General features: G+C 40.2%; 1 protein-coding gene across 1 annotated transcript in view; it reads right to left on the bottom strand.

The window, feature by feature from the left end:
- The window catches only part of shn (zinc finger protein schnurri), a 32024-nt gene extending 9181 nt beyond the window's left edge, over nt 1-22843 (bottom strand). The window contains exons 1-3 of the mRNA XM_087413765.1: nt 19817-22843; nt 3553-4052; nt 492-3318 (exon numbers count right to left, since the gene is read on the bottom strand). Coding sequence (XP_087269891.1) covers nt 492-3318; nt 3553-4052; nt 19817-19826 — 3337 coding nt within the window. The 5' untranslated portion in view covers nt 19827-22843. The remainder of the gene's footprint in view (nt 1-491; nt 3319-3552; nt 4053-19816) is intronic.
- Nucleotides 22844-26194: the final 3351 nt, after the last annotated feature.

Genomic DNA, 26194 nt, shown 5'->3' with positions numbered 1-26194 from the left:
TTAGTAATAAAAATTGAAATAAATTAGATTAATAGTTATGAAAAGAAGAGCATAAAAATCACCGCACAAGATATTGTTTGTGATATTTAATTATCATTACACGTTTATACATAGTTATATTACATGACGGTTGAATTTAATGTTAGATATATGTAATTTTGCGTTTTAAGAATATTGTGAATTTACTGAAGATGGCCAGATTGTGACCGAAACGTCTAATGTTTTATTAATGTAATGATAATTAAATATCACAAACAATATCTTGTGCGGTGGTTTTTATGCTCTTCTTTTCATAAGTTTTGATTTATAAATGTTTGTTTTTATTATGTATTTAGATTAATAGATAAAAATATAAATTATTAAATTATATTTCATAATAAAATAAAATAAAATAAAATAATATTTTAATTTTAGAATAAGAACGTTAAGCAAATTTGGAGATTGTACAAATTTTGTTTTATTTTGAAAAATAACATTTAAACATTCCTCACCTCTTCCGCGCACATAGGTGTAATCTTCGTTACTCTCAAAACCTCCGTCAAATATCTTCACTCTTTTCGTCTTCTCCTGCATGTCACTCTCCAATCCACTGTCCGGACTGGTGGGAGTGGTTGGTCTTTGCGAAGAGTGAGTTAAAATAGCTTCTTGTTTCTTCCAAGCGGTCGTGTAATTGAGAGGTCTATGTCGAGAGTCGTAGTGTGCCATGTCCACATCTAGTGGTGCCTCCTTGCATATCTTCCAATTGGAGTACATCGACAGACCGTGCTGCTGTGTGACATACATTGGCTGCGGTCGATTCAAGGTACAATAAAACACCCTGGTGGAACACTTAAGACCTAGATATGTGTAAGCATGCCCATTTAGATATAATTGTCCATACGACTTCTTGGGTCGCGGAGTCTCCGGACTGATGAGAGGAAGCGTGTTCGCCGTAGGCGTGATCCCGTGATGCTTCTTCGGCGTAAACGTGCCGGGTTTCAACGGTAGAGACGTGGGTCTCAAGAACTTATTAGCATTAATTGTTTCTTTAACGACGTCGCCGCTCTTCGGCGATTTGGCCTCGGGTTGTTTGTCCTTAACAATTAATTCTACGGAAGTTTTCGTTGGCACTTCTGTCTTGGAAGAATCTAAGTTTACAAGTATTACCGATGACGCGTTGTCGGCCTTTATCTTAGCGCCATTGAATGCGCCGTATCCGTCCGCGACTTTAATCCATCCACGTGTATCCGAAGGGACACTATTTTTTAATCGACCATTCTCGTGAACAGGTAAGTCTAACTTAGAGATTGCAGTGTGCGTATCTATTGGGAGTGCTCTACCAGCATCAACTTCACTGACACCCCAATTCGATGATCTCTTCTTGTTTTCCGAAATGGTCTTGGGCGAGTATCTCATCTTGTTGTAAGAGTTCGAAGAAATTGTGGGATCTACGCCATTTGGATAACTAAAAGTCTTGTCCAACTTTGGACTCTTGTCGTATGTAAAATCCTTTCTCTCTCGCGGACTCTCTATACTCCTGTATTTTACGGCCGTATTATTTTTGATATGACGATCGAGCTCTGCTTTGCCGGTCTCTCCACCGGTGAGAGTTGACGGCATCCTCGTGCGATACTTGTCTGTCGAAGTTTCGACCTTGACGTTAGGAACTTTGGGACTGGTCAAACCGCTCTTCAGACCATCGCCATTAGGTGTCTTGAAACTGATCTTCATCGACTCCTTTGCCGGACTAGCCAAATCCAGAGGCTGGTCTAGCAAGGAAGGAACATGTCCAGACAATGGACTGGGCATACCAGGCACCGTACTGGGTTGTATCTTCACTGAACTAGCCAGGTCGAGTGGCTGAGGTATCATGTGTAGGCCCGGTAGGCCCGGTATCACTTTATAACCGGCTTCGCCAGCCGTTATACTCGGAGATATGTCTATAGTCGGCGTACCAGTCAGAGTATGTGGTCCGGGCATACCAGGTACATAAGGTATCACCTTTCCGCCATGGAGGATACTTGTGATACCAGCTTGCGGCAAAGTCAACGGATTGTAGGCAGTGATGCTCGTCAGCGGGTTGAGGTGCGACTCCAAGTAGTCATAACAGGACATAGTAGGCGCTATATTCGGGGTTGATATGTTTGGTATAATGGGCGCCAATATCTTCGGTGCGTTGGGCAGAGATATGGAGGAATTGGACGTGTTAGCCGATATTTCCGGCGGTTTATGCATCATGGTACCACCAGAATGAAGTCCCGATTTTACCACTATCGATGCCGTCTCCGAGTTGATGCACTTGCTATTGACAACGTGCTCGTTCGTGGGCGAATTTGTCTGTCGTGGCTCGATCCTCATCGTTTTCGTTACTTCGCCCGTGTTGTCGAGAATCCTCACTTCACCACCGAACATCTGTAGTGAGTTTGGACGCGGATACTTGCTGAGCTCCTCTAGCGATCTTAAACTGGTCGGCACAGTTTCCGTTCTTTGCTTCTTGGCAGGTGGAGCGTACGCGTCGACTAGTCTGGTGTTACCTAGTAGAGGACCCGGCGAGGGTAACGGTTGCAAGGTGCTATAATAATCGGCAGATTTTACATCGAAATCAGAATCTCGTTTTTCTAAGTCCGCGTGATAATCGGTTCCTTTTCTAGAATTGTCAATACCTTTACAGTAATATCTGCGGTGAGCCTCTAAATTGTCTATACTAGTATAGGGGATGTTACAAGTGGGACAGACAAAATTTTCTACAGCAGTCTCCAGTACTGGTCCGTTCATAGAACCGCGAGTTTTTAAAAGAAGATCCTTAATGATTGAGCTATCCGGAAGCTCATCTTTCGCTTCCTGAGCACAACTATCGCTATAACAACGCTTTCTGTTGTTCAAGATCTCCTCCGCGGAAGACAAGTTTAACGGCTGCTGTTCAAATGACTGTTTTGTCTCGACTAGGCTGTGTTGGCGATGCATTAGTTTGTGCAGACATGGATCCACTGCATCGACGATTGCCTGATTGTCTGTAATAATCTTGTCGATATGCTCCTGTAGCTGCTCCGCCTTAGGTTTAACAGAATTGGAAGTGGAAGTATTTGTGGAGGAAGACAAGCAGGAACTGTTAGAAGAACTGGGCGATAAGGAAGACGTTTCGGTGTCACTGTTCACGCACTGTAATGCTGTTCGGGCTTGAAACTTTGGCTTATAGATCTTGCCGGTTTTCACGGTCTTTACTACAGCAGTGGATACTGTCGTCGTTGCCGTTGTGGACGTCGAAGCTGGCGGCGGCGGTGGTGTACCAGTACCATTACTGGCGCTATCCGATAGACTTATGTCGGAATCCTCAGATACCTGCGAAAAAAATGTTATAGATTGTCGCATATTAATTAAATATCAAAACTTATAATACTGAATTGCCTAATGAATGAACTAAATGATATTTATTTAACATAAGAAAGTTACAAATGCCTATTAAATATTAAACGTCTGTATTAATCGGCAACTACCTTATTAGTTCTTTTATGTAATATCAAGATTTTATCAAAGGCCATTAAATTATTTAGACTAATTTAATCAATAGAGTACCTTCTCTCCTTTCTCCATCTTGTGTGCATGAGAGCGCGACCTACAGTGCTTGTACAGATTTGATTTGGTCTTGAAGGAAATTCCGCATGGTACGCATGGATACGGTCGTTCGTTTGTGTGCGCCCTGATGTGCTTTTGAAGGACACTCGGCTTGGTCCACGTCATCGGGCAGAAAGGACACGCGTAGCTGCCGCTCTTTCGAGACTCAGCGATGGGCTCGACTCCCCCTGTCGGCTCCGGCGAAGGTTCGAGTTTGTTGCCGAGTTCCTTCGATGACTCCTTGCCATCCTTATTGTCGTCCTTTCGTTTTGGTGCCTCGTCAAAAATGACGTTGTTTGCCGTGCCCTCCTTCTCGACGACTTTCGGCGTAACTTCGGTCGTCGCCATCTTCTTGAATTTCTTGTGTAGGTACTTTGGCTCGCCATCGTTGTTGTTGTTGTTGTTATTGTTGTTATTATTATTGGTCAGCTGTGGGTCTGTCATCGCCACAGTATGGGTCTCTGCAAACAGTGCAGCACCAGGTATTATTAATCACTGCCGACTGTCAAAGTCGGAAGAAAAAGAAAAGGCGAGATCATGCGCGGCGAACGGGTGGGTTCTCAGGTGACTCAGATGCGAGAATGAATGTCGTCGTACACGATGTTCCGTGTTGAGAGGGGAGGGTGATTCACGAAAGATTCTCAATATTCTGCGCGAATCGTTGAGACTATTCCATGAAGAGAACGCGCATGGCGTCGATTAATCCGATTTTAATTGTTGATTATCTCTATTGTAACAGGATGCTATAGTGTGACTGTTGATGTTGGGAAAAAACAAGCGTAAAAAATCCCGAGGTAATAGACACAGAGTAAATTTTTGATTACGTGCAAAGTGACCTTACGTAACGACACTAATAATGCATCGAATTTACGATGACGACGGAATCGTGTGACACGCGTGCGACGACGATCGTACATAAGGAAAGGTGTTCGAGGTCGCCCCAAGTAAAGTATCACGATGACGCCGATTGGAAAATTCTAGTCCACTGTGTCAATTGCCTTATGACGTTTTCATAAATACAAAGGCGTTAATGCACTCTTGGTGAGATGAGAAAATACTGACAGTCGTTTGGTATGCGTTATATTATTCCATCGATTACGTGAGCACTAACAATTACGTGACGCACAAAAGTTGTAAGAATTAATTTGCTGAATAATTGCGTCGAATCACGACCGAGACATCAAATGTAATAGAACGTTAAAGTTACCTATCTCGATTTTTTATCGAGATATTGCCCATCATTATCATAATTAACCGTAATTGCACAAAATTGTATATATGTATGTAAAAAATATAATATATTGGAGATATATTTATATCCAGGAGTGGTGTATTCTATTTTCACGTCTATGTAGATGACAGCGCATTTAGTTTCGTATTAATTAATTTTATCGTATAAGATAAAAATGTAAAATTTTTGTTCAGATTATATGTATATCGAGGAGCGGTATAAAAATATAACAAATATACATATATTTATTTTATATATATATATATATATATATCAATTTTATATACATACATATAATTAAATTAAATTAAAATGAAGTCTATATGTATATGTATATAAGTTTATCATACATATATTCTGCACAAGGAAAGTAACTGGCAGATATTTCGCAGTACACTTTCGCGATTGAGAAAATACTTGGCCGTGAATAATCGCTAATAATAATCAATAGATATTTTTCTTCGCAGCGAAAAAATAGTTAATCTAAAATGATACATACAGGGAAAATATCGGCGGTCACATAAGAACTCCGCAAATAATTCAATTAGGAAATTCGATTACGCATCTTGCGGTACGCCAATTCTATTAGATTCCGCTCTAATGGTGTAGACACGCTTTTAACTACGCGTTATTTTAAGGCATCCTTTGTGAGATTAACTTTTCTTTTAGCACGTAGTATATACACATCACAGGATACATTGTAGTTTCAACGCCCGCTAACTAGATAATCATAATATTTTTTATAAGTAGCGCTTTTTAATTCTGATAAAATTCTAACAAATATTTCTGATGTATAAATTAAATTTTATATCGTTAAATAAGTTCAACAATATTTATATATTAACATCATTTAATAAAATCTGCAACGTTTTAAGCGGAAATAGATTCCAACGCAATTATCTGCATGTTCAATATTCAAAGCGCGACAGGTCATCTCCGCGAAATTATACAGCAATGTGACGATGCAGAAACGGAAGTTTAGAACGGGTTTAACAGTTCACACACATACACATACACAACAGTTCATTTACGTGAACGAGCGAGGAGACTTCTCTGCGCTTGCATTTTCGTTTATAAGCTGAGTTTTCCCTTCCGTATTTACTCACCGGCGCGACTGATCGACGACGAATTATTTAGCGTATTATATAGAAGGTATTATATAGAATCATAGTCTCTCGGCATATTTATCTCTTCTTCTCGATGCAATAATTATGCGATCGATCGTATGTAGGTCGATAATCTAAATGTCGCATTCAGTTGACACTTCATTACAATTTGAATTTGATACAGTCATTAGTCTGATATCATTAGCATTTCGTAGTTATATCGTAGTTATATAAAGATATTTTGAAATTAATTTATATTCATTCTATGAAATATTCAAATTAGTACATATAATGTAATGTAATTGAAATGTAATTACTAAAATAATTAATTAGCTTGATATCTACTCAAGACATTAAATATTATTATTAAAGATTTGATTTTTTTTCTTTGTAAATTTTCTCATTAATAATTTTTTAAGTGTATTGCGACACACATTTTAATTTTTAAAAAATTTACAATGTATCGTCATTATGTAAATTATTCGAATATATATATATATCTTCTCTCTCCTCTGTATATACCTATGTTTTAAATTTTTGATTAACCCATCGAGTTATAAATATTTGCAAGCACTTAAAATCCACAATTTCCAATCCGCAAAAATTTGATTGCCATCGTCATTGAACACAATCGTTGATTATAAGAAATTAAATTTCATTACGTTTTGGCAATCGGTATTAGCATTTTTAGAGAAACAATTGAATTTTACTTTATGAATACAATTTACATCGATCGATAACTATTAAAATAAAAATATTCAATAATCATGCAAAAATAAATTTATGTCAAAGGAACAATTTCACAAACAATTTAATATATTTTGTTTAATTCTAATATTTTGAGAAAAATTTATCGCGTCTTAAAACATTAAATAATCCATTAGATAATTCATTTCTATTTACTCTTCACTTAAAAAAGTTTCTCTCCTTTTATATAGTCGCTATAAGTTTTTGCATAATATTTGACATCAGTTCGGGTAGTAAAGACTTAAGTAAGATTCATGAATAACTCTATATTTTTTTGCGTTTTTCATTTGCATAGTTGCTCTCATCGTATCCCTCGTTGAAGAATGCGCGTCGCCAACCGAGCGTCCACGTCGTTCTCGCGTATATTTTTATAACTAGCAGAAATCGTCGGCCTTTTCTTGGACTCCACTTTCGCGGCACCGTTCGCCGAAGTACCCGGTAATTTTGGATCGCGCTATTTATATGCGCAAATAAAGTAGAGGGAGAGGGAAAGAAAGAAAAGAGAGCGAGCGAGAGAGAGAGAGAGAGAGAGAGAGAGAGAGACAGAGAAGGACAAAAAAAGAAGCGTGAGGAGCTGGCAGAACGCGAGCCAATCTCGTACGCCACGAAGGCATTTCTTGCGGAGAATCACTGCCAGACTTACATCAATCCATTTGGCAGCGGTGATTTCCTTCACTCGGAGAAGGAATACCAGGAAATCACCATGAAAGTTTTGATTCTCGTAAAAGACATTGAAAGTATCGCGCGATATATTATAACTCATCATTTAAGTGACCTAAGGTTAGACAACAAGCGAAATTTCACAAAAGTGTAGTTCATTCTTCAGCTATTTTTATCGATCTCAATAGATTTTAGATGAACATTAATTTAATATAATTCTATCTTTGTATAATATCTTATCGTAATATCAATGTCTATTTATTCAATCTAAGATCCATTTCTATAAATGTAGATAAACTCTATACACGCAGATTAACTTTAATCTCAGTTTAATTTACTTTATCTTTTTAGAATTAAAAGAAGATAAAAAAAATTAAATTGATTGTGTGATTTAAAGTTAATCTGCATTTATATAGAAACGAAAATAAATTGCTCGTCTGATTGGCGAAAACGGTCGAACGAAGATGAATCGCGTTAATTGCAGTTGTGGCTGCAAAGTTTACGACGCACACGCAAGCACAATACGTCGATCCGTGAATAAAAACACTCCTTTATGAGCAGACACGTCGTGGGAGGATACGCGTGACGCAAGACACTTAGGTGGATTTCATTAGCTCTTCTCCGGCTGCAGTGATGAATGAAGTGACGATGGCGCGCTCTTTACTGTCAAAGTCATTCTTATTCGCTCAATCCTACATTCTCGAACGCGCGATATCTACGCGTTATTATCACAGGATGTTTTATGTATTGCGAACCGATCTAAGAGTTGGTGCACGAGGAAACTGAATCATCGCATCGCCGGTGATATTTACGCGCTATCGTAAATTTACATAAAGCGTCCGTGTGTCGTAACAGTGTATGTATGTACACGTACACTATACTATTATTTGATTTTAAAGAGGAACGTATCTGTATAACAGTAGTGTATATAATGACGATATGTGTATAATATCACGTTGAAATATTCAAATAGTAGAGGTTTTAACATTGTTAAATATTAAAGGAGCAATATATATATAGTAACTCAATTCCTTGAATTAAATAATATATTATTGTTTTTAATTTCCATGTATCAAAATCAATCCATTTCTACGATTATTCTCAAAGAAAATAGTTTCTATATTAACGTATGCACTTAGTAAATAATAAACTAAATGTTAGTCAAATTTAATACATGTTCATGAGTTAATTTGTTAAACTTTACAGTTTTAGTTAAATTAACGACTGAGTATAAGGAACATTTTCTATAGAAGTGATCACTCACATTATAATAAATTATGAATTTAACAATATAGCTTACAAATAGCTGCATTATAATTCGTAAGAGGAGATTAAAAGTTGGAGAATTTATCCAAATTGAACACACAACATAATACTAAAATTAATTATCGGCGAGTGTGCTAGATGCTATTCTTCCTTCGTGTTTTAATTGTATCGCGTGCTCCGAATCGAGGCTGATGTAACATCGATGAATTGAAAAAGGATAAACAGAGAAGAGATTATCATCGAGGATGTATCGCCCGAGAGTTTCAGATTATTCAATTAACGGCCTCTCAAATATTTGCTTGAAATTACAACTTGTTATTGAAGTTATTCGGGCATCACACGTGCATATACTCACGTAAGCTGCCTCGTAACGAATATACATACTTCGCAAACGCGTATGGCAGCGCAATAAATACGCATGCACTCGCGGAGTCCGCAGAGCGACGAAAATGGGTCACGATACGTTTTGTTTGCATTTCGAGCAAACGCAGATGCAGATTTTGGTCGACTATACTCGGCAGTATAAAATACCGCCGCAGTTATTTCTCTACGAATAAACCGCTCCAATTCCGTGGACGCGTTTAATTCCGTGAGAAACTAAAGCGAAATAACTGTAGGTATCCTGTTATTGCTTGATAATTTTTTTGTGAATATTAGAGAAATTAAAACCACGAATTAAAATAAATTATTTCCTAATTTGCTTCGGAAGACAATAAAAATTCGTAAGAAATGAAAATGAAATACCAGATAAGCTTCTACATAAAAAAAGTATAAGAATTTATTATAGCTTTCAGAGAATCTTAAAAAAATACTTAAAAAAATACAATCATAAGATTTCAATTTACTTGGAATAAAAGAATGAAAATCGATGTGATCTTATCTTGCATTGATATTTATTATTTATCATCTGGAATTACGTACATTTCACAAGCACTACAAAAATCTCAAGGAAAATCACAATGCCTTTTTATGCGAAAATTATTTTTGTCTCCAGTAAATCCGCTTTTTAATTTTATTATAAAATGTCACACATCTAGCGAAAGATCGTCAATCATACCGATAAAGTTCCGAAAATAAAATTCTTGGAAATAAAAGGGAATTAACTTAAAATAAAATTGTCTCAATCATTTTATTTTAGATCGATCATCGGCACGTCAGAGAAGACGTGAGGTTTTCTATGTACCACTGTGCACGTAAAGTTAGTTGCGGACTCTCGCCGTAAAGTTTTATTTTCGGACTTTCGATCGCCGAGTTTAGCGATCTCGCCCACGTCGTTTTCCCCAATTCGAGTAAAAGCCCGATATAGAAGCTTCAGCTACGGGAGTCTCGGGAATACTTTATTGATGTATTAGTGTTATTATTGTTTGCCCTCTATCTTGATAGCTCGCTCCCTGACCTCGGGCTCCTCTCTTGACGATGCAATAGCGGGTGTGCGCGCGCGAAGATAACTCTCGTTGCATGTCGCCATGTTTGGCCAACTAAGATGCAAACATAAGACAAATTTATACGATTCACGATCGTATTTGTATTAGAGAAAAATGAAGCATGAGTTTCTCAATTTCTCTCATCCATTAAGGTTAATAGGCAAGTTTTTATAAGCACCTTTTTTAAATGTAACATAAAAATTTGCATAAAATTATGTTATATAATCAAAATTGCAAATAAGTTTCAATAATCATATATAAGTTTTAATTAAAACAGTATATAAGATATTTTAATTAAAATTATTTCAATCTTTTTTTCTTTAAAATTTAAACGATTAAATACAAAATAGGAACGCAAATTAAGTAAATGGATGTAAGTAAGAATGCAAGTCGTAGATATTGTTTCGTATATTGGCTTAATCCTGAGTGAGAGTTCGAAGAGGCGAAGCGTAAACTCGTACAAACGACCAATTGCAACCTATGAATAGTTCGTTCAGTCTGCCACACGTCGTACAACGTACATCATGCCACCACACGTTATATGGACCTGACAATTCGTTAATCGTTTTATGCCGGACGCGTCAGACATGTTAAACGCTCGTTCAACTGACCGCAGCTTAATCCCGTCATGCCTCAATTTTCGCACTTATTTACGTCTGATTCTCAATTAGTGCTTTATCGTTTGAAATATTCACAAATTTATCTTTCGTCTTGATACGTTGCAAAAAGTGATAAATCACACGTCACCGAATTCTGACAATTTTAGCGGCTACATAAAAAATTTGCGATTAGTCTTTTGAAATTCCTAATAAAAGTTTTTGCATTTTGTCTTAATTAAATTGAGTTTTTAACATTAAAAATATCAAACGGTTATCAATCATTATTAGCTGTTTCTATTTTTTTTTAAATTAATATTAATTTCTTAAAATGTGGAATTCTGAAATTTTTTACTTTTCAATAATTATGTCCTTTATGCTGATGAAATATTTAGTTTTTTTTTCTCAAAGTCTCTCTTTATTTTTATAGTAATTTAATTGATTCTTTTAGTGAGCAAGAAACCTGTACTGGTACTTATAATTTTTTATAGTATTAAGTCAAGATTTTCTGTTAGATTTCAATGATTTTTCTATTAATACTTTGTTTTTATTATTATATCAGTTTTTTTTTAAATACGCGATTTAAATCATGCTACATTACTGACGCGTACATAACACTTATCAATCATGCATAGTGCGTAGTTAAGCAGGAAAACGCGACCACGACTAATCGATTAATTATCGCGCAAAACATAAGAAGCCCGTGTAGCTCGTTCTTATCTGGCTCAATTGATAAACGGGAAATCAGGCTTGAATGGCATTGCGCCATTCTCATGGTTATCATACAACTACGACGACAACTTCTCCGCACCTGTATACAAAGTCAGCGAATACTCGGAATTCCGTCATACGTGAATCAGTGATCTCGAAAGCGTTATCAAACACTGGATTGCAGAAACCGGCTGCATCGTTTCACGACTTTCGCCGGCGAGAGATCGCCGATCCCTCAATTCCTCGCCTCGAGGAAGAAGCGAGATAATTTTGGCAATGCCGCGAGCTTTTAAATATTTAACGTGACGAACTCTAGTGGGAATTCTTCAATACGTAAGAGAAACGAACGCGCTGAAACCTCAAGGCATTTTGTTGATTCTGAGTCAGACCTCGGGTCAGTTCCCCGCTCGTTCATTAATTTTGCTTAAGCTACGATAGCTGTCCGATTCTTTTCTGCCGGTACGAGGTGAAGTTTAATTTAACTGATGCGATAATCGATAACGGTAGAATGTTTCTTTTTATAGCACGGACAGTGTGTTGTTTCGGCATAGTCATTCAATGCAGCGTCGATAATTTTAACTGTTTGTTAGTAGTATTTTAACGTACGCAAACAACATATTTATTTATCATGGTTTTATTGCCAGATTGTGTGTGTGCCAGATGGACGAAATATGTCGTCCAATTAACGTCCACTCAATGCAGCATTTTGCGTAAATCAAATCAGTGATGCGCAGTATTTCTCTTATGTGAACTATTTGTAAATGAATCTCTTCTTTCACATTGAAATACATTCAGTGTATAGACTGTAATATTTTACAACTTTAAAATGATGTAATCAAGATACTTGCAGATTATGATTTAAAAAAAACTAAACTACCTCTTTTCCATGTAAAGTGTTGGAAATTATTATCATACATTACGAGAGAGAGAGAGAGATCTTCCTGGAAATTAGATTACATCAGCAGTATGTCGCTACGGAAGCAATATTGAGAAAAACTTAGGAGGTGATAAAAAAATGTGCAAGAAATTTCAGTAATCTATCAAATTTTAATTCGTTAACACGCATTGCCAATCTGCTTTCAATTAATTAGACTATCTCGTTTTCACCTGAACTATTACAATCATCATCGATTATTGTTATATGTTACAAGATATTTCTATAGAAATTAAATCACATCAGAGGGTTTTTGTAAAACTCTAATGATTAGCACGCATTGCTATTTTGCTTTCAATTAATTAATCTATCTCGTTTCCATCTGAAGTATTGGAATTATAATCGAATTAACGATTGTTATTGCGCGTTACGATCCTCCTATGGAAATTAGATCACATCAAAAGTCTGTCGCTGCGGAAGCGAAGTTGGGAAACACTGGTGTATCGTGTAGCGGATCTGTGTGGCGGCCAAGCGCGCGTCGTTGCACCGGATGAACTCTCTGATCATGCGGTGGCCGCTGCCGTCACCGCCGCCGCCTCTCCTTCGTCTGACTGTATACTCGTATGCAATGCACGCGGTGGCCTCTCGGGGGTCGTACGGTGCTGCCATCGGCGAGGAAGCGGGAGATTCCCGCGATGTGCAAGTGAGTCACGCGCGCAACCCGAGCCACCGCCGCCGTCGCCGCGTCGCCGCGTCGCCACGCCACGCCACGCCGCACCGCGCCGCGCCGCGCGCGTCTGACGAAGAAGCGGCATTCCCTACCTTTCCCTTCCCGCGCCCATCAGTCGCCTGCTTGCGTCTGATGGAGCACAACTCTCCCCTACCGTCGGCCTTCGCACGGCCACTACTGTCCTGACGCACACAGCCGCACACATACACACACACACACACACACACACATTGCAAACAACACGGAACGATCTCGCTCGCTCACGCGCTCGGGGATTCCGCTCGACACTCTGCGCGCGCGCTACCGTACTCCGCACTCCGCGCGATAGTCCCCCACCTCGCGCCGCGCCGACGGAGAGACTCGACACGAATCCACGCTGCTCCGCTCGCTCGCTGCCGGTGAACGGGTGATTGGGTCACGCACCCCGCCGTGCGTCTACGTGCCCTAGGACGTTCACGGCCGCCTATCCACGGAATCCCTCCTTTGCCCCACCCTCCCCTTGATGCTTCCTCCCAAAGAAAGGAGACTCTCTTCGAGACTGAACTGATGATATGAACGAATGTTTTTCTCCCTTCGCGGATATATACATTCACACGCATGCAACACGTATAGATACTCTTTCTTTCTCTTTCGTTTTCCACAATTTTTTAAATTTCATTCTATCTATTCGATCTTTTATCTCAATTTTATATTTTAAAAAGAATAAATTATCATAAAAATATAGAATGTAATAAAAAGTCAAATATTTCTGTATAAAGGACATAATTCTTGAAAAGTCAAAAAATTGTGGAATCCTATCTATTATACAAGAAACGCAATTATTAACCTAAAAATAGAAACTACAAAAAATAGAAAAGAAAAAACAGAGTGGTCAATAATGACCGCTCAGTACTTCCGATGTTAAAAACATGGTGTAACGTTCGTGTAATCTTAATTTCTGTGGAATATCATTAACACTTCATTACTCGCATCAAGTATTTTTCTTGTTCTATTATGAAATGATTACGCCATAGAGATTCCCCGCTTTAAATAAATTCGTTAAACGTATGAACGCTAAGTATTCACATTATTATATTGTATTTAGCGCAATTGTTTCTCAATTGAACAATTTTGTTTGCATTTATTTTTGTATAAAGTATAAAATATTATCAATATTTATTTAATTTTAATCATTAAAGAGAACAATGAAATTGAAATATATGTGAAAGAGAGAAGAGTGTCAGAAATTCTGCGCGAATAATTACGTTAAAAAAAATCACGCGAGTAATGTAGGGCTAAACTTTCACTCGATTATGTATTTTGCGAGTAATGCGAGGGAAAGCGAATCAACGCTCGAGATTTTAATCTTGCCCTCTTCATTCTCTGTCATTACATCATCTAACTTGCACGTTATCTTGATCGTCACAACTTCGTGTAGTCGATAAAAATCTGATATAATTCAACACTAAAGAATGGCATAAAATAGATATGCTCTCGCAGTACTCTAGATTTTAATTGAAAATGACCCGACAATTGAGTCATTCGAGTATTGCTGTCAGTCGTGCAAACAATATGACTTCATATTTACCTTCCGATTCGTTTAATTAGATTCTATCACTGACGAGTGCCGTTATCGCCAATAGGCTTTTGTGTGTGTTTATGACGCATGGCGCATAAATCTATATAATAGCGAATTCTTCGTATTTGAGCTTTGAGCGTCGTCTCGTTACAACAAATATTACGTATCTCTATGAATTGCAAATTCACCGAAGATCATCAATCGACGATCCGTGTGAGAACGGAATTTAACGTATATTATACCGTGAATATTTCTAAAAATTAGAACGAGTATTTACCGAGTAAATAACGTAATTCTTCCGGTTTCGACGCGAGTGATGGTACCGTATCTCTTGTGGCTTCTTTTCCGCGAAAACAAACGTGCGAGAAACGGTTATTAATGCTAGTTGAAAGAATACGATAAGCTGGCTACAATTAATCGTGGTAGCCTCAATTGCTGATCTTCATGTCACGATCGATGTGGAACGTGATATAGTATAACTGTATCTCTTCGATTATCAATGCCCGCCGTCAATTTACCGTACGTCAAAGGACTCGGAATTTTCGTTTAGCTTGAAATTGACGAGTGATTTAAATCTTACTACTAGTAGGCAAGATTAAATATAAATTAATATACAGTATTCGACTGTCGTCAAAAATTGATTTCGAAGATTAATTCCTTAAGATAAAATCACTAAAGATAAAATCGATTTCTCTTTTTCTTAATTTTATAGAAAGTCATCCGTCATATTCCGTCATATTCCGTCATATTCCGTTATCGTTATTCACAACATAGCGTATATACATATAATAACAACAACAACAATAATAATAATAACAATAATAATAATATGTGTAGGTAATGAAATTATTTCCATTCGCTGTTCAATGAAGGAGTCAAGTTCGAGAGATCACATGGTGGCAATTAAAATCTCTGAGGATACGTCCAGCGTGAATGGGTGAGTGTCGTACAATCCTTTTAAACTTATTACAAGACCGTAACGGGTTTATAGTATCGCCGAGCGAGCGTAATGAAGTTCGGTGGATTTATGGGGGTGCACGGACAGTTAAAGTAAATTTAGATAGCGAGTAAAGTAAATTCCATTGTATCACGTGTGACCGCCGCTTTTCGCGAGATATTTTAACCCGTGGATGTTTGCGCCGCGAAACATGAGTTTTCCATTTGATCTCGTAATTCTATTTTGGAAAAGCCAATGATCACTGACATCGATTATCCCATAATCATATATAGCTTGATTTAAGCGAGAGTTATGTACGTGTGTATGTGTGTGTGTGAGTGTGTGTATAATATATATATACACATACATACACGTTTACACATATTTCTAGTAATTGGAAATAAAATTCACAATAAATTTATTATTAATGTCTATCAACGTAGATTAACTTTCATCACGATTTAATTTACTCTTTATCTTTTCCTTTTTATTGTAGAATTAGAAAAAGATATAAGTTAGACCGAAATTAAAGTTAATCTGCATTGATAAAAACAGGGAATAGACGATTAAATATTTATAAAAAATTTTCTATCATATTTTTTACACGCAACACGTTCACAGATTGAACGTCTTGCATCGTTTCATAAAGCATTTTTATATTTTTTGCAATTGGCGTCGTTATTTGCATCGCAATTTCACAAGAAACTAAGCAAAAAAAAAAATTAAATGATGACGAAAAGCGATTCCACGAAAGGTGTTAATCGTCAACAGCTGATCTCTTCCGCATAAATACGTGCTTGATATCGCGACATATCGAATTCCTTTGACAGATTTATGCGTAGTACGAGATTCCACACAAATCAGTGGAGATTCCCGTCGGCTGATGAATGATCCAACGCTTAACATCTCCATATTCTTGTATAAAGTTAGAAATTCCTAGTAAACCAGGAGAATTCCGCTTACATTCGAGTTACTGTATTCTCTATAAGTTATCTGAAAGGAGAATCATAGCGAGCTGATAACAGAAGTTATCGCGGTGTTATCTACGCAATCGATACTCTTGTAATTAAAACTTTTGTGATCGTAATCGTGTTTACATTGCGCGTTATATATGACGAATTGCTACTATATTCGTCATCATTTTTCATATTTGTAATTAGAAAAAATAATGTAAAAATAGTTTCGAAAATTTTCAATTTTTTGATAATTTTTTAATTTTTATAATGCGTTTTAAGTTCACGGATAGAACAATTTTACTAAAGTATTTCAAAAATTTTGGCTAAATACATATCTAAAAATAATTGTGTTGAGTTATTAAAATAATTGTGTAGGTCAAGTATAATGGACAAAAATGTAAAGGAGTTGCAAAGGAACTTGACATTCTTGCAATCAACTTGTGCATCACGCAATTATTACATACACAATTATTTTATTGGTCTAACAAAATTATTTTTCAGACCTGTAACTAGCTGAATTTGTAGATATTTTAGCAAAACCCAAGGTTTAGGTTTTAAATTGATCGTTCCATGTGCTTCTGCAACTAGGTGACTTTCCAATTGATAGACTCCCGAGAAAATATATAAATGACATTTTTTGTGAAAAATTAACATTTATAGCGTCACTTGTCGATTATTTTAAAACGTAACAGAATACGTATGTTTACAGAATATAATTCTCCTTCATTTTACGTTTCTTTAACTTGTTTCACGAACTTGTACTATCATCTTCGCGTGCTATTGTTTATACACAAAACAGCCGCCAAGTTCATCGCATGTTTATGCTTGTTTCAAAGAAATGTGAAGCATTATAGCGACTACTCATCCTCGAGTCTCATTCTGTTCCGTTTTCATTATACAAGTACTCTTCGCAGACAAGGAATGTTCTCTGGGTTCTCGAAATTAAGACAATATCTCTTACCGTTAGATGAATAGCTATCTCAAAGATTTATTTTAAGCGCTGACTGTTCTAATATGAATCGCACTGCTCGACCAAATGCTTCCCGAATGATTTGAAAATGGAGTTTGCATAACATTCGAATTATTGTTCGCCGATAGAAATATCCACGAATGGAGGCACCTCGCGCTGTAAGTCTGAATCTCTCGGGGCTTACAATTCTCCGGGCCTGGGAGTCCTTTCCACGAATAGACGACAAATCGAGAGAAATTCCGAGACGATCCCACTCGCAGTCCGGCTGATTCCGGCTTTATACGGCTTGGCCGTAGGTCGCTGTCGTTTCGTCGTCGCGTCGTCGCGTCGTCGTGTCGTCGCTGTAGGCATAGAAAGATACGCGCCTTATACTCGCGGAGCTCGCTCGCTCGTTCTCCGTGTCTTCTTGGCGTAGCATGAAAATAGCCCAGCGTACTTGGAATATCGCGTGGCCTACGCGCTAAGCATGCTAAAACGGCGTCATCCAACGCCGCTCGACCAACGGACGTGGCGTGCGTGAGTGCGTGCGTGAGTGCGGAGCGATTACTTAAAGAAGCATGCTCATCGATGCTTGGCTATTAGAAAGTACTCAATAATTTTCTTTGAATACTTTATATAGCTTCAGTATTTACGCATCTAGATGTAACATTCGCAAGACAAATATTCATTTAAAAAAATATATGTAAGAATTAGATAAAAACGATCGGAACAGCTTCATGAATAATGATTTTTTGTATAAAGTAAAAAATCATTTATAATAATAATTCGAATTACATCTTTTACAGTTGGTATAAATACGTGAATAGAAGAGAGAAAATAATTACTTTGATTTCCGTTTTCGTGGTTTTATAACTGTCTGCTATGCATTTAAATAAATTAAGCTAATATGGGGGGGAAATTCCTATAAAGAAGAATTTTTCGGAGCAGAAAAACGAGAAGAAGGGAAGAGAAAGAGAGGGAGAAGCTTATTATATCTGTCAGTGTGCAGTTCAAAAATTGTTCTCTCGCCATCTACCCGCTCTGCAACTTTGTCGTACAGACTATCTCTCTTGAAGTTCACATGTACTTGTTTGACCAGAGGTGGTCGACCAGCGATACTGGAGAAATACCGACCAACGATTAATTATAACTTGCCGGTTATTTACGGCTTTAATTTGCGTGCTGATTCTTCACAATCTAACGGGTGTTTCGAAATTACTTCTTTTCGATTAAGCTTCAGTTGCATGAAATTTTCCTACTAATTTTGTTCCTACTAATTTGAAAGAATCTACTGGAAATCTAGGAAAAAAAAGATATAACGAATATCTAGGAAATTGCCATGTGAACAATTTTCATTCCTCTTCATTCATTCATTTATAATACTATTGTTAGATTTTATATAAAAATTTTATTTCATACAAACGTGCAATATCATTTCTCACGTGTCTGTTTAGCGAGTTAAAAATAAAGCGCGGTTGTAAGTATATAAAGACTAAGACTGCGTTGTACTTTCAAGGATAGAAACGTTAGTCAGCGATAATGTTAAACGATTGCTGTCATTATCTGTGTATCTCCCTCTCTTTATATTGGAAAACATGACAGCGTGACAAAAAAAGCCTTTCGGATAAAGTAAAGTCGTCGTAAGGATCGTAAATGAATATCGTAAGATACCTATGCGCAATGCGCATATATAGGCACGTATTGCGCGCGCGCACGCACGATTGAAGGCTGAAATTACTATGATCGCATATACGCGATGCTCGCACGCGGTCCGGTTTGTAAAAAGAAGAGGGGAAAGCGAATAGAGGAGCCAACAAAATGCTGACACGGAGGAGGGCTTGACGTAACGACCGCAGCATCCCTCGTAAATTTTTACAACGCGATCGTAACACCGTTCACAATGTACGAAACTCTGGTCAAGAAAGAATCCAATCATTTCTCTCCGTCTCGTTCTCCTGTTTCTCTTTCATGATCACTCAGCTTTCCGAGTATCACGAAAACACGTCGATGTATCGAAGCGATGAGACCGCAGAGAAGGAAGGGAGCGACCGAAAAAGGAGAACGAAGTAGTGAGCGTCGAGAGGGAGAAAGAGAAGCGATAAAGAGAGAGAGAAAGAGAGAGAGAGAGAGAGAGAGAGAGAGAGAGATAGTGGAATGACGAACCAGGAGAGGAGGATCGAGATCGGAGAGCATGGTCACAATGCACGAGAGAGCAGGAGAGAGAGAGATAAAGGAGAGAGGCGAGAAAGACAGAGGCAATGTTGTCGCATCATATCTCGCGAGTATATGGGGTCAGAGGAAAAGAGGGACAACAAACATGCTGCGCGAAGAGTGACTATGGAACGAGAGAGAGAGAGAGAGAGAGAGAAGAGAGGACTGATAGTGAGGAGGTCGCGGAAGAGAGAGAGGAGGATGAGGCGAGGAGGAGAGAACTACGGGGGGAAGAGAGAAAGAGAGAGAGAGAGAGACTCATGGTTCACCTGTCGTCATGGCAACGCCGCTTCGCCGCTCACTTGTTACTCCATCGGCATAGCTCGGCCCTCGGCGGCGGTCCTCTCGCAGCCTCCGCAGGAATACGAACGCGAGTCACGATCCATCGCGTGGGACAGAGAGCGAGCCGACGCCTCCTTTCCTGATGGGCGAGCGCTCGGCTTGCTGGAGGCGCGATCTCTCTACCGCGCGAAGATCGACTTGAATCCTCTCTCTCCTGTTTTTTTTTCTTTTTTTCCAACCACACGGGCGGGAAAAGAGAAAAAGAATCTTGCGCGCGCGGTGAGACACGAGATCACCCTTTTCTTGCGTTCCACCACTACAATACGCACTATACGAATTATCACAGAAGAAATACGCACTCCATCGCGAGATATTTGTATATATGTATATATATGTATGTATGTATATGTATTCTCGTCGTCCTCTCCCGTTGTTTCCTCTTTCACCCACGGAGAAACGTAGAATTCGAACGTATCACAGAAACGTGGAGGTGGGGAAAAAGTGAGCACAACATCCACCCTTCTCTTCTCCGATTCGTGTGTTTTACTCGCTCCGTCCTCCCGCCACGTACTTAAGCCGAAGTCACTCTTCTATTTTAAGCTCCGCACTTGCCTCGTCCGTCGTATCCTCTATCTCTCTCTCTCTCCTTCTCTTTTTCTCTCTCCCTCCTGCTGATACCAGTCGTACGCACGCACGGCACGCACGCACGCACGCATGCACGCATGCACGCACGCATGCACGCACGCGCTGAGCGATATTCACACACTTACGAAGCGCCCAACGATCTCTCGCGCTATATACGGTGTACGTGCGCGATTTCTCGTTATCCACTTACTACGAGCGCGTCAATCTGTTTGCTATGCAAATCCCGTCCGACCGGCGCTGACGATGATAACGGGCAACGAGTGATAGCTCCGAATCGGCAGCTCCGAGTCGTCGGATATGATATCTCTCGTTAACGTAATCGGCCGCGCGCGGTTAGTCATTGCCCGCCGACGACGAGCGACATACGTTAGTTAGAAAAGTATAATCGGCCACCCGCGCACCGCGGATTTCACAGGGGTATCCTTACCCCCACCGCGAGGCACGGCACGACGACGACGACGACGACGACGACGACGGATGACGAGGAGGAATAAACCACTCGTACGGTCGAGCGTACACCATCAACACTGCTACTATCGCGCGGTCACCACTACCATCACCACTGGTACTACCATCGCCGGCGATCGCGGCACTGCTGACTGCCGAGAGCGTCGCGCCGTGTCGCCTCGCGTCTCGCGTCTCGCCGTGTCGGGGACGCGTAAACGTGCCGCGCGCGCGGCGAGAAACTCCGACCGCGAATTCCCCCGGCGGCGGTCTCACTCGCACGGTGACGTCATTGGCGCCTAAACGCGTCGCCGTGGGGATACCCGCCGCGTCTCGCCGTGCTCTCTTCTTCAAGAGTGTCTCTCTCCCAAGAGAGAGAGAGAGAGATCAGTAGCCGATCTACTGACGCGACCTCGTTTACTACAAAGATCGTGTCCCTACCAAGACGATCGACGGCGATCCGTATGACGCTCGTCCAAACTTTTAAAGTCCAACACTTTTGCCTCGATGTTATTCCGACGTAGCTTGATCTACGATCGATCGGCGCACCTCTCGCTGCTGTTCCTCGTGGTCGCTCTCGTACTCGCCGCGTGATAACACTTGACTACTGTTCCATTCATTCGATCGATAGCCGGAGATGAATGTCGATTCGATCCAGGACGGCTCGCGAGACGCTCCTTAACGATTCACCGCGCCGATCGACACTTCCGCATGTTCTCCATCCGAGGGTAACGTTCGCGAATCCCCCGGCTTCGCGATCTCTTCGGTATCTTGAGGTTTCTATCCGATGGAAGCCGAGATACAAGTTTCCCTCGTGTAACGACCGACGTCCAAAGTCACGCTTTCCCGCTCTCGATCGCGATCGATCGGAATTCCCTCGGATTCTCCTCCTGCTCCCCTTTCGTGCCACGCGCGAATCCTCCACTCTTGACGACGTCGCACTCCCGTTACAGTCTCTCCTCGTTCTCCAAAGATCCCGCGAGTCTTTACTGAAAGATTGCACACTTGTACACGTTTTCTCACACCTCGTCACACGCGTCGCGTTACTCTCGATCGCGCTCGATCATCGCGATCTCTTCTCCCGCTCGCGATCTCGAGTCACTCCTGTCAATCCCGCTTTGCCTGCCACAGTTGGTGTTGGCGCGCGAAAGTTGACTTTTCTCGACGACGATCACTTCCAGATTTCTTCCTTACGTTCTTCCTCTCCGTCCCCCCTCCCCCCCCTTGTAATCCGTGCGAGTCGCTCCGTTTCACCCGCGTTCACCCGCGTTGCTGTCAACAAGTGTGATTCCTCGCGAACGCAACGGTCGACACACACATACACCCACACACATACACACACACACACACTACGCACGATCCACGGTGTCGCGTTGCGGTGTCGCGCGCCGCACGACGCTACGCACCTCCTGACGGCGTTGTTATTGTTGCGTAACTGACGGGCCCCGTGTAGCTGGCTGGCTCCGCAGCCGCGCCGCGAGACAGAGTGTATGGAGTAGTGGTCGGGAGGAGAGAGGCGTGAAGGGGAGGGTAAGAGAAGAGGACGGAGAGCGAGAAGGGAGGAGAGCAAGAGAGAGAGAGGAGGAGGAGAGGGCCGAGAGGACGAGGACGAGGGTAGTCCCCGTGGGTGAGCCAGTGGGCGAATACGCAACGAGAGAGAGAGCGTGCGAGCGGTGCGCCGTCTGGCGTGGTTGGCGACAGTCTACTGCCTTCCGAGAACCACGAGGCGATTCCGTGTATCGAACGCGCACCGAGGACCGTCGACGACGGTAGTAGGGGAGACGGGATCGGCGCGCGATCCTCTGGTAGGGAGTTAGCATCAGGGAGCGTGAGGGACGAAGGGACGGTACGAGTAAATATGAGAAAGCCCGAGCGACCCAGAGAAAGAGAGAGAGAGAGAGAGATGAAGAGAGTTCAGACACGAGGCTCTCGTCAGGGACGCAGATATGCCCCGCGCACGTTTTCTTATGAGCACCACGGAGAATCGGCGCGTTCGCGTCATATTGGAAGACGATAATGAGGGTTTTAACCGTGGCCTTGCCGTCGTCAGCGGCGAAATGGAAAATCTACCGCAAAATCACGTTCGACGTGTGAGCGCCGAGATCCTGGCTTACTATATCGGGTTCGCTTTGTATTTTCTTTCCTGTTTTTGCCGCCGTTCGTCATCGGTCACAGTCGACGAACGGTCGAGAATCGGTCCAAAAGTTTGAATGGGCAACTTTCTCTCTCTCTCTCTCTCTTTCATGCAAGTCGCTAATCGAAAAGTTGATCGTCCTTCGGATAGTCGGTTAGTAGTCGAGTGTTTTATTAAACTGGCGCAATTTCGTAAGAAACGGAGGTAAACCGATCCGTTCGAGCTCCTTTCTTCCTGATCAATTCACGTTTTTCGATTTGCTTACATTTACAAATGTACGTACAATGTGCTCGATGCAACCTGTTTCCGCGGCGCGCATTGCGGTGTAATGTTACCTGTTTATTAAACGCCTGCCTCCCCTCCGCCGCGCGAGACTCCATTCAAACGCCGAGATTAGCGACTGCGGTCGATTTCCAATTTTAATCATCGTCTGGTCCCACTCCGCGGCCAGCAAGCCAATGTTGTTGGCGAATTAGTGCGTTGCTTTTTGAGATATTCAGTCTCTTTGGCGACGGCACCCAAACAAAACGCTATAAATAAAGCTGTGAAAATAGAAGAGCGGAAAAGTACCTCAGACGAAGAAACGAGGGATCTCGTGCAATAATCTACCTTATCTATTCCGGATCGCTAACAGCCAAGGGCAGACAGGGTCTCGTCCTCCGTCTTTGCCTGCCGTCACGGTTATGTTTCGTCGTTCTCGTTTCCGAGACTCCGAGGCTCGCAATGAGAAGGGAGACCCCGCTGTTATCTGCCAACTACGTACAAACCTCTCACCCGGAAGGACAGCTGGTCTTCGACGAAAGGAACTCCTCCCCGAGAAAAGTTGTTAAAGGACACGCGCACAAAAAATAACACGAACGAAAATATTTTAAAGTTTGATCCTCTAAGTACTATTCGTTAAAATATTTCGAGTATTTATACATCGCTGTATTCAGAGAATGAAACTTTGGGGAAGAATTTGTAAAGAAGAATCTTCTAGAATTTTTTTTAGACATTTTTTGTCCTTTTTAATTGTAAATACAAAAACAGGTGCGCATTCAGGACTATTTATATCAAATATAATATTTACAATTATATATATACATATATATTTTTTTTATTCAAATTTGTCTATCAAAAATAATATTATATGGAGTGTACTACGAATTTTACAACTAAGATTCGTTTTCATAATATATGATTATCTAAAAATTAAAAGTTATCAAGAAATTCATAAATTTCTTGTAATCTCTAATCTTTAGATAAACTTATATTGTGAAAACGAACTTAAAATGGTGAATTAGTTCGCTGATACTACATTAGACACGTAGTGACATGATATAATAAATTTTGACAATGAAATAATACGTGTATATTCTATTAAATAGCGCAGTATCATTATTGGTTATTTAATCATTTAAAGTATTTATACGCTTTTACATTTAACTTATTAATTTATGTATGTAAAGCAGCTTTTAGTATACGCTAATTTAGTGTAATGCAAGTGATTGAATTCGCTGTAATATTCTGTGATTGCGTTTGTAAATTGTATATTAACTTCGCTTGTGCTTAACGGTATATATTCGCGTTACAAAATTATTTGGATTCGGCGACCATCTGTGAATTTTCATTTGACCTCCGTTGCAATTAGCGGTTAATACGGTATACAGTTATGGCAATTCGTCATTCAAGGACAATCAGTCGGAGGTATAATTAACGATTCTGCCGCACGGAGCATGAAAGAGTCTCCGCCACACTACATCGCGAACATTCATCGATCGTATCTGAAACGCAACACCGTCGCCGTTCTCACACACACGCATCTCATAATCGTGGGCGATCATCGACTGCGCAATATCGTGTGCAACAAGTTACTTTTGTTAACTGGACGTAGGAAGAAAACAGCTAATATATGAATACAAAATTAAATCAAATCCGCTTTCACGCTTATCTCGATAAAATAATGTTTAATATAATTGGAATACGAAATAACATGTCGAAACACGTACAATCATTTATTATTATTTTAGATAAAACTTGTATATTATACGTAGATTTCTGTATTTGTTTTCAAAAAATAGCACTCTGCGATTTTGCCAATAGTTATAACGTACAATTGAAACGTCGAAAGCACGAGTGGCAAACGGGATTTTGGCGTACGGAGTGCAGAGTGTCGAAGTAAAAAAAAAAACGAAACGAAACGAATCGAATTTTGTGAAAAGTGGACTTGACCCGATTGTATTTGTGGACCGAACTTCAGTTCGATCCTGCAACGTGTCCCGTTGTGGAACGGGCGTGACAGGATAACGAAATGCAGATACACAATACAAATACAATCTGAATATGAATTTATCGGGCCGTTATGGAGCGTCAATCGGCCGGTCTTTAGGGTGCAGCGAGTTGCACCGATGCGAACGGCCCTTTCGAGCGCGGCCGGCCGGCGTGATTATTATTGAGCGACAACAAAGGCGGATTAATTGGCACGAGGCGCGCAACGTGTGCTCGCCCAGGACGGATGGTTGTTATCGCGAGAACCCGGTAATTAAGGCGAAAGAATACAAATTGTGGCGGTTGTGAGCGGCGCTATTAGCGCGAGTTCAATGCTACGAATTATATGATTGGCGGAATACATTCCGAATACACCATCGCTCTCCCGCCAGTCCGTTCGTTTTCGCAAAAGGCATTTAACGAACTTCATTCATGGTATCGTCGAGTCGTAACAATTGAACTATTTACCTATCAACTCGTAATCGGCAAAATGCAGTACGTTATTTATTGGTAATGCAATATTAATTGGCGAACAAAAAGTAAAACAATTTAAAAAAGAAATCTTACGTGGGATGAGAAAAACTTTATACGAGAATCGTTCATTCTGAGAGGAAAATGGATCTAGATATGCACTTTGACATTTATAATCGTTTTTATTGTAGAAAAGTTTAATGATGTTACTTTCCGGGAATTTTTATTTTACTATATATTTAGCTTGAAAAAAATGGAGTGCGTCAAAAAATTAAACTTCGCGTGCATGACCTATTCCAGATACATTTTCACACTTTACACACAAACGTTTTTATTCTTTCCTTTTGACCTTCTTATTTACATATTTTTCTCATGTACGCGGGATTATAATACGAGCGACGTGAATACGTGTCTCTGATCGAAT

Source organism: Acromyrmex echinatior, chromosome 15 (assembly GCF_024713525.1).
Source record: "Acromyrmex echinatior isolate Ae372 chromosome 15, ASM2471352v2, whole genome shotgun sequence".
In the NCBI taxonomy this organism is placed as follows: domain Eukaryota; kingdom Metazoa; phylum Arthropoda; class Insecta; order Hymenoptera; family Formicidae; genus Acromyrmex; species Acromyrmex echinatior.
Note: the sequence above shows the minus strand (reverse complement) of the source record. Positions and strands in the feature narration are given on the sequence as shown.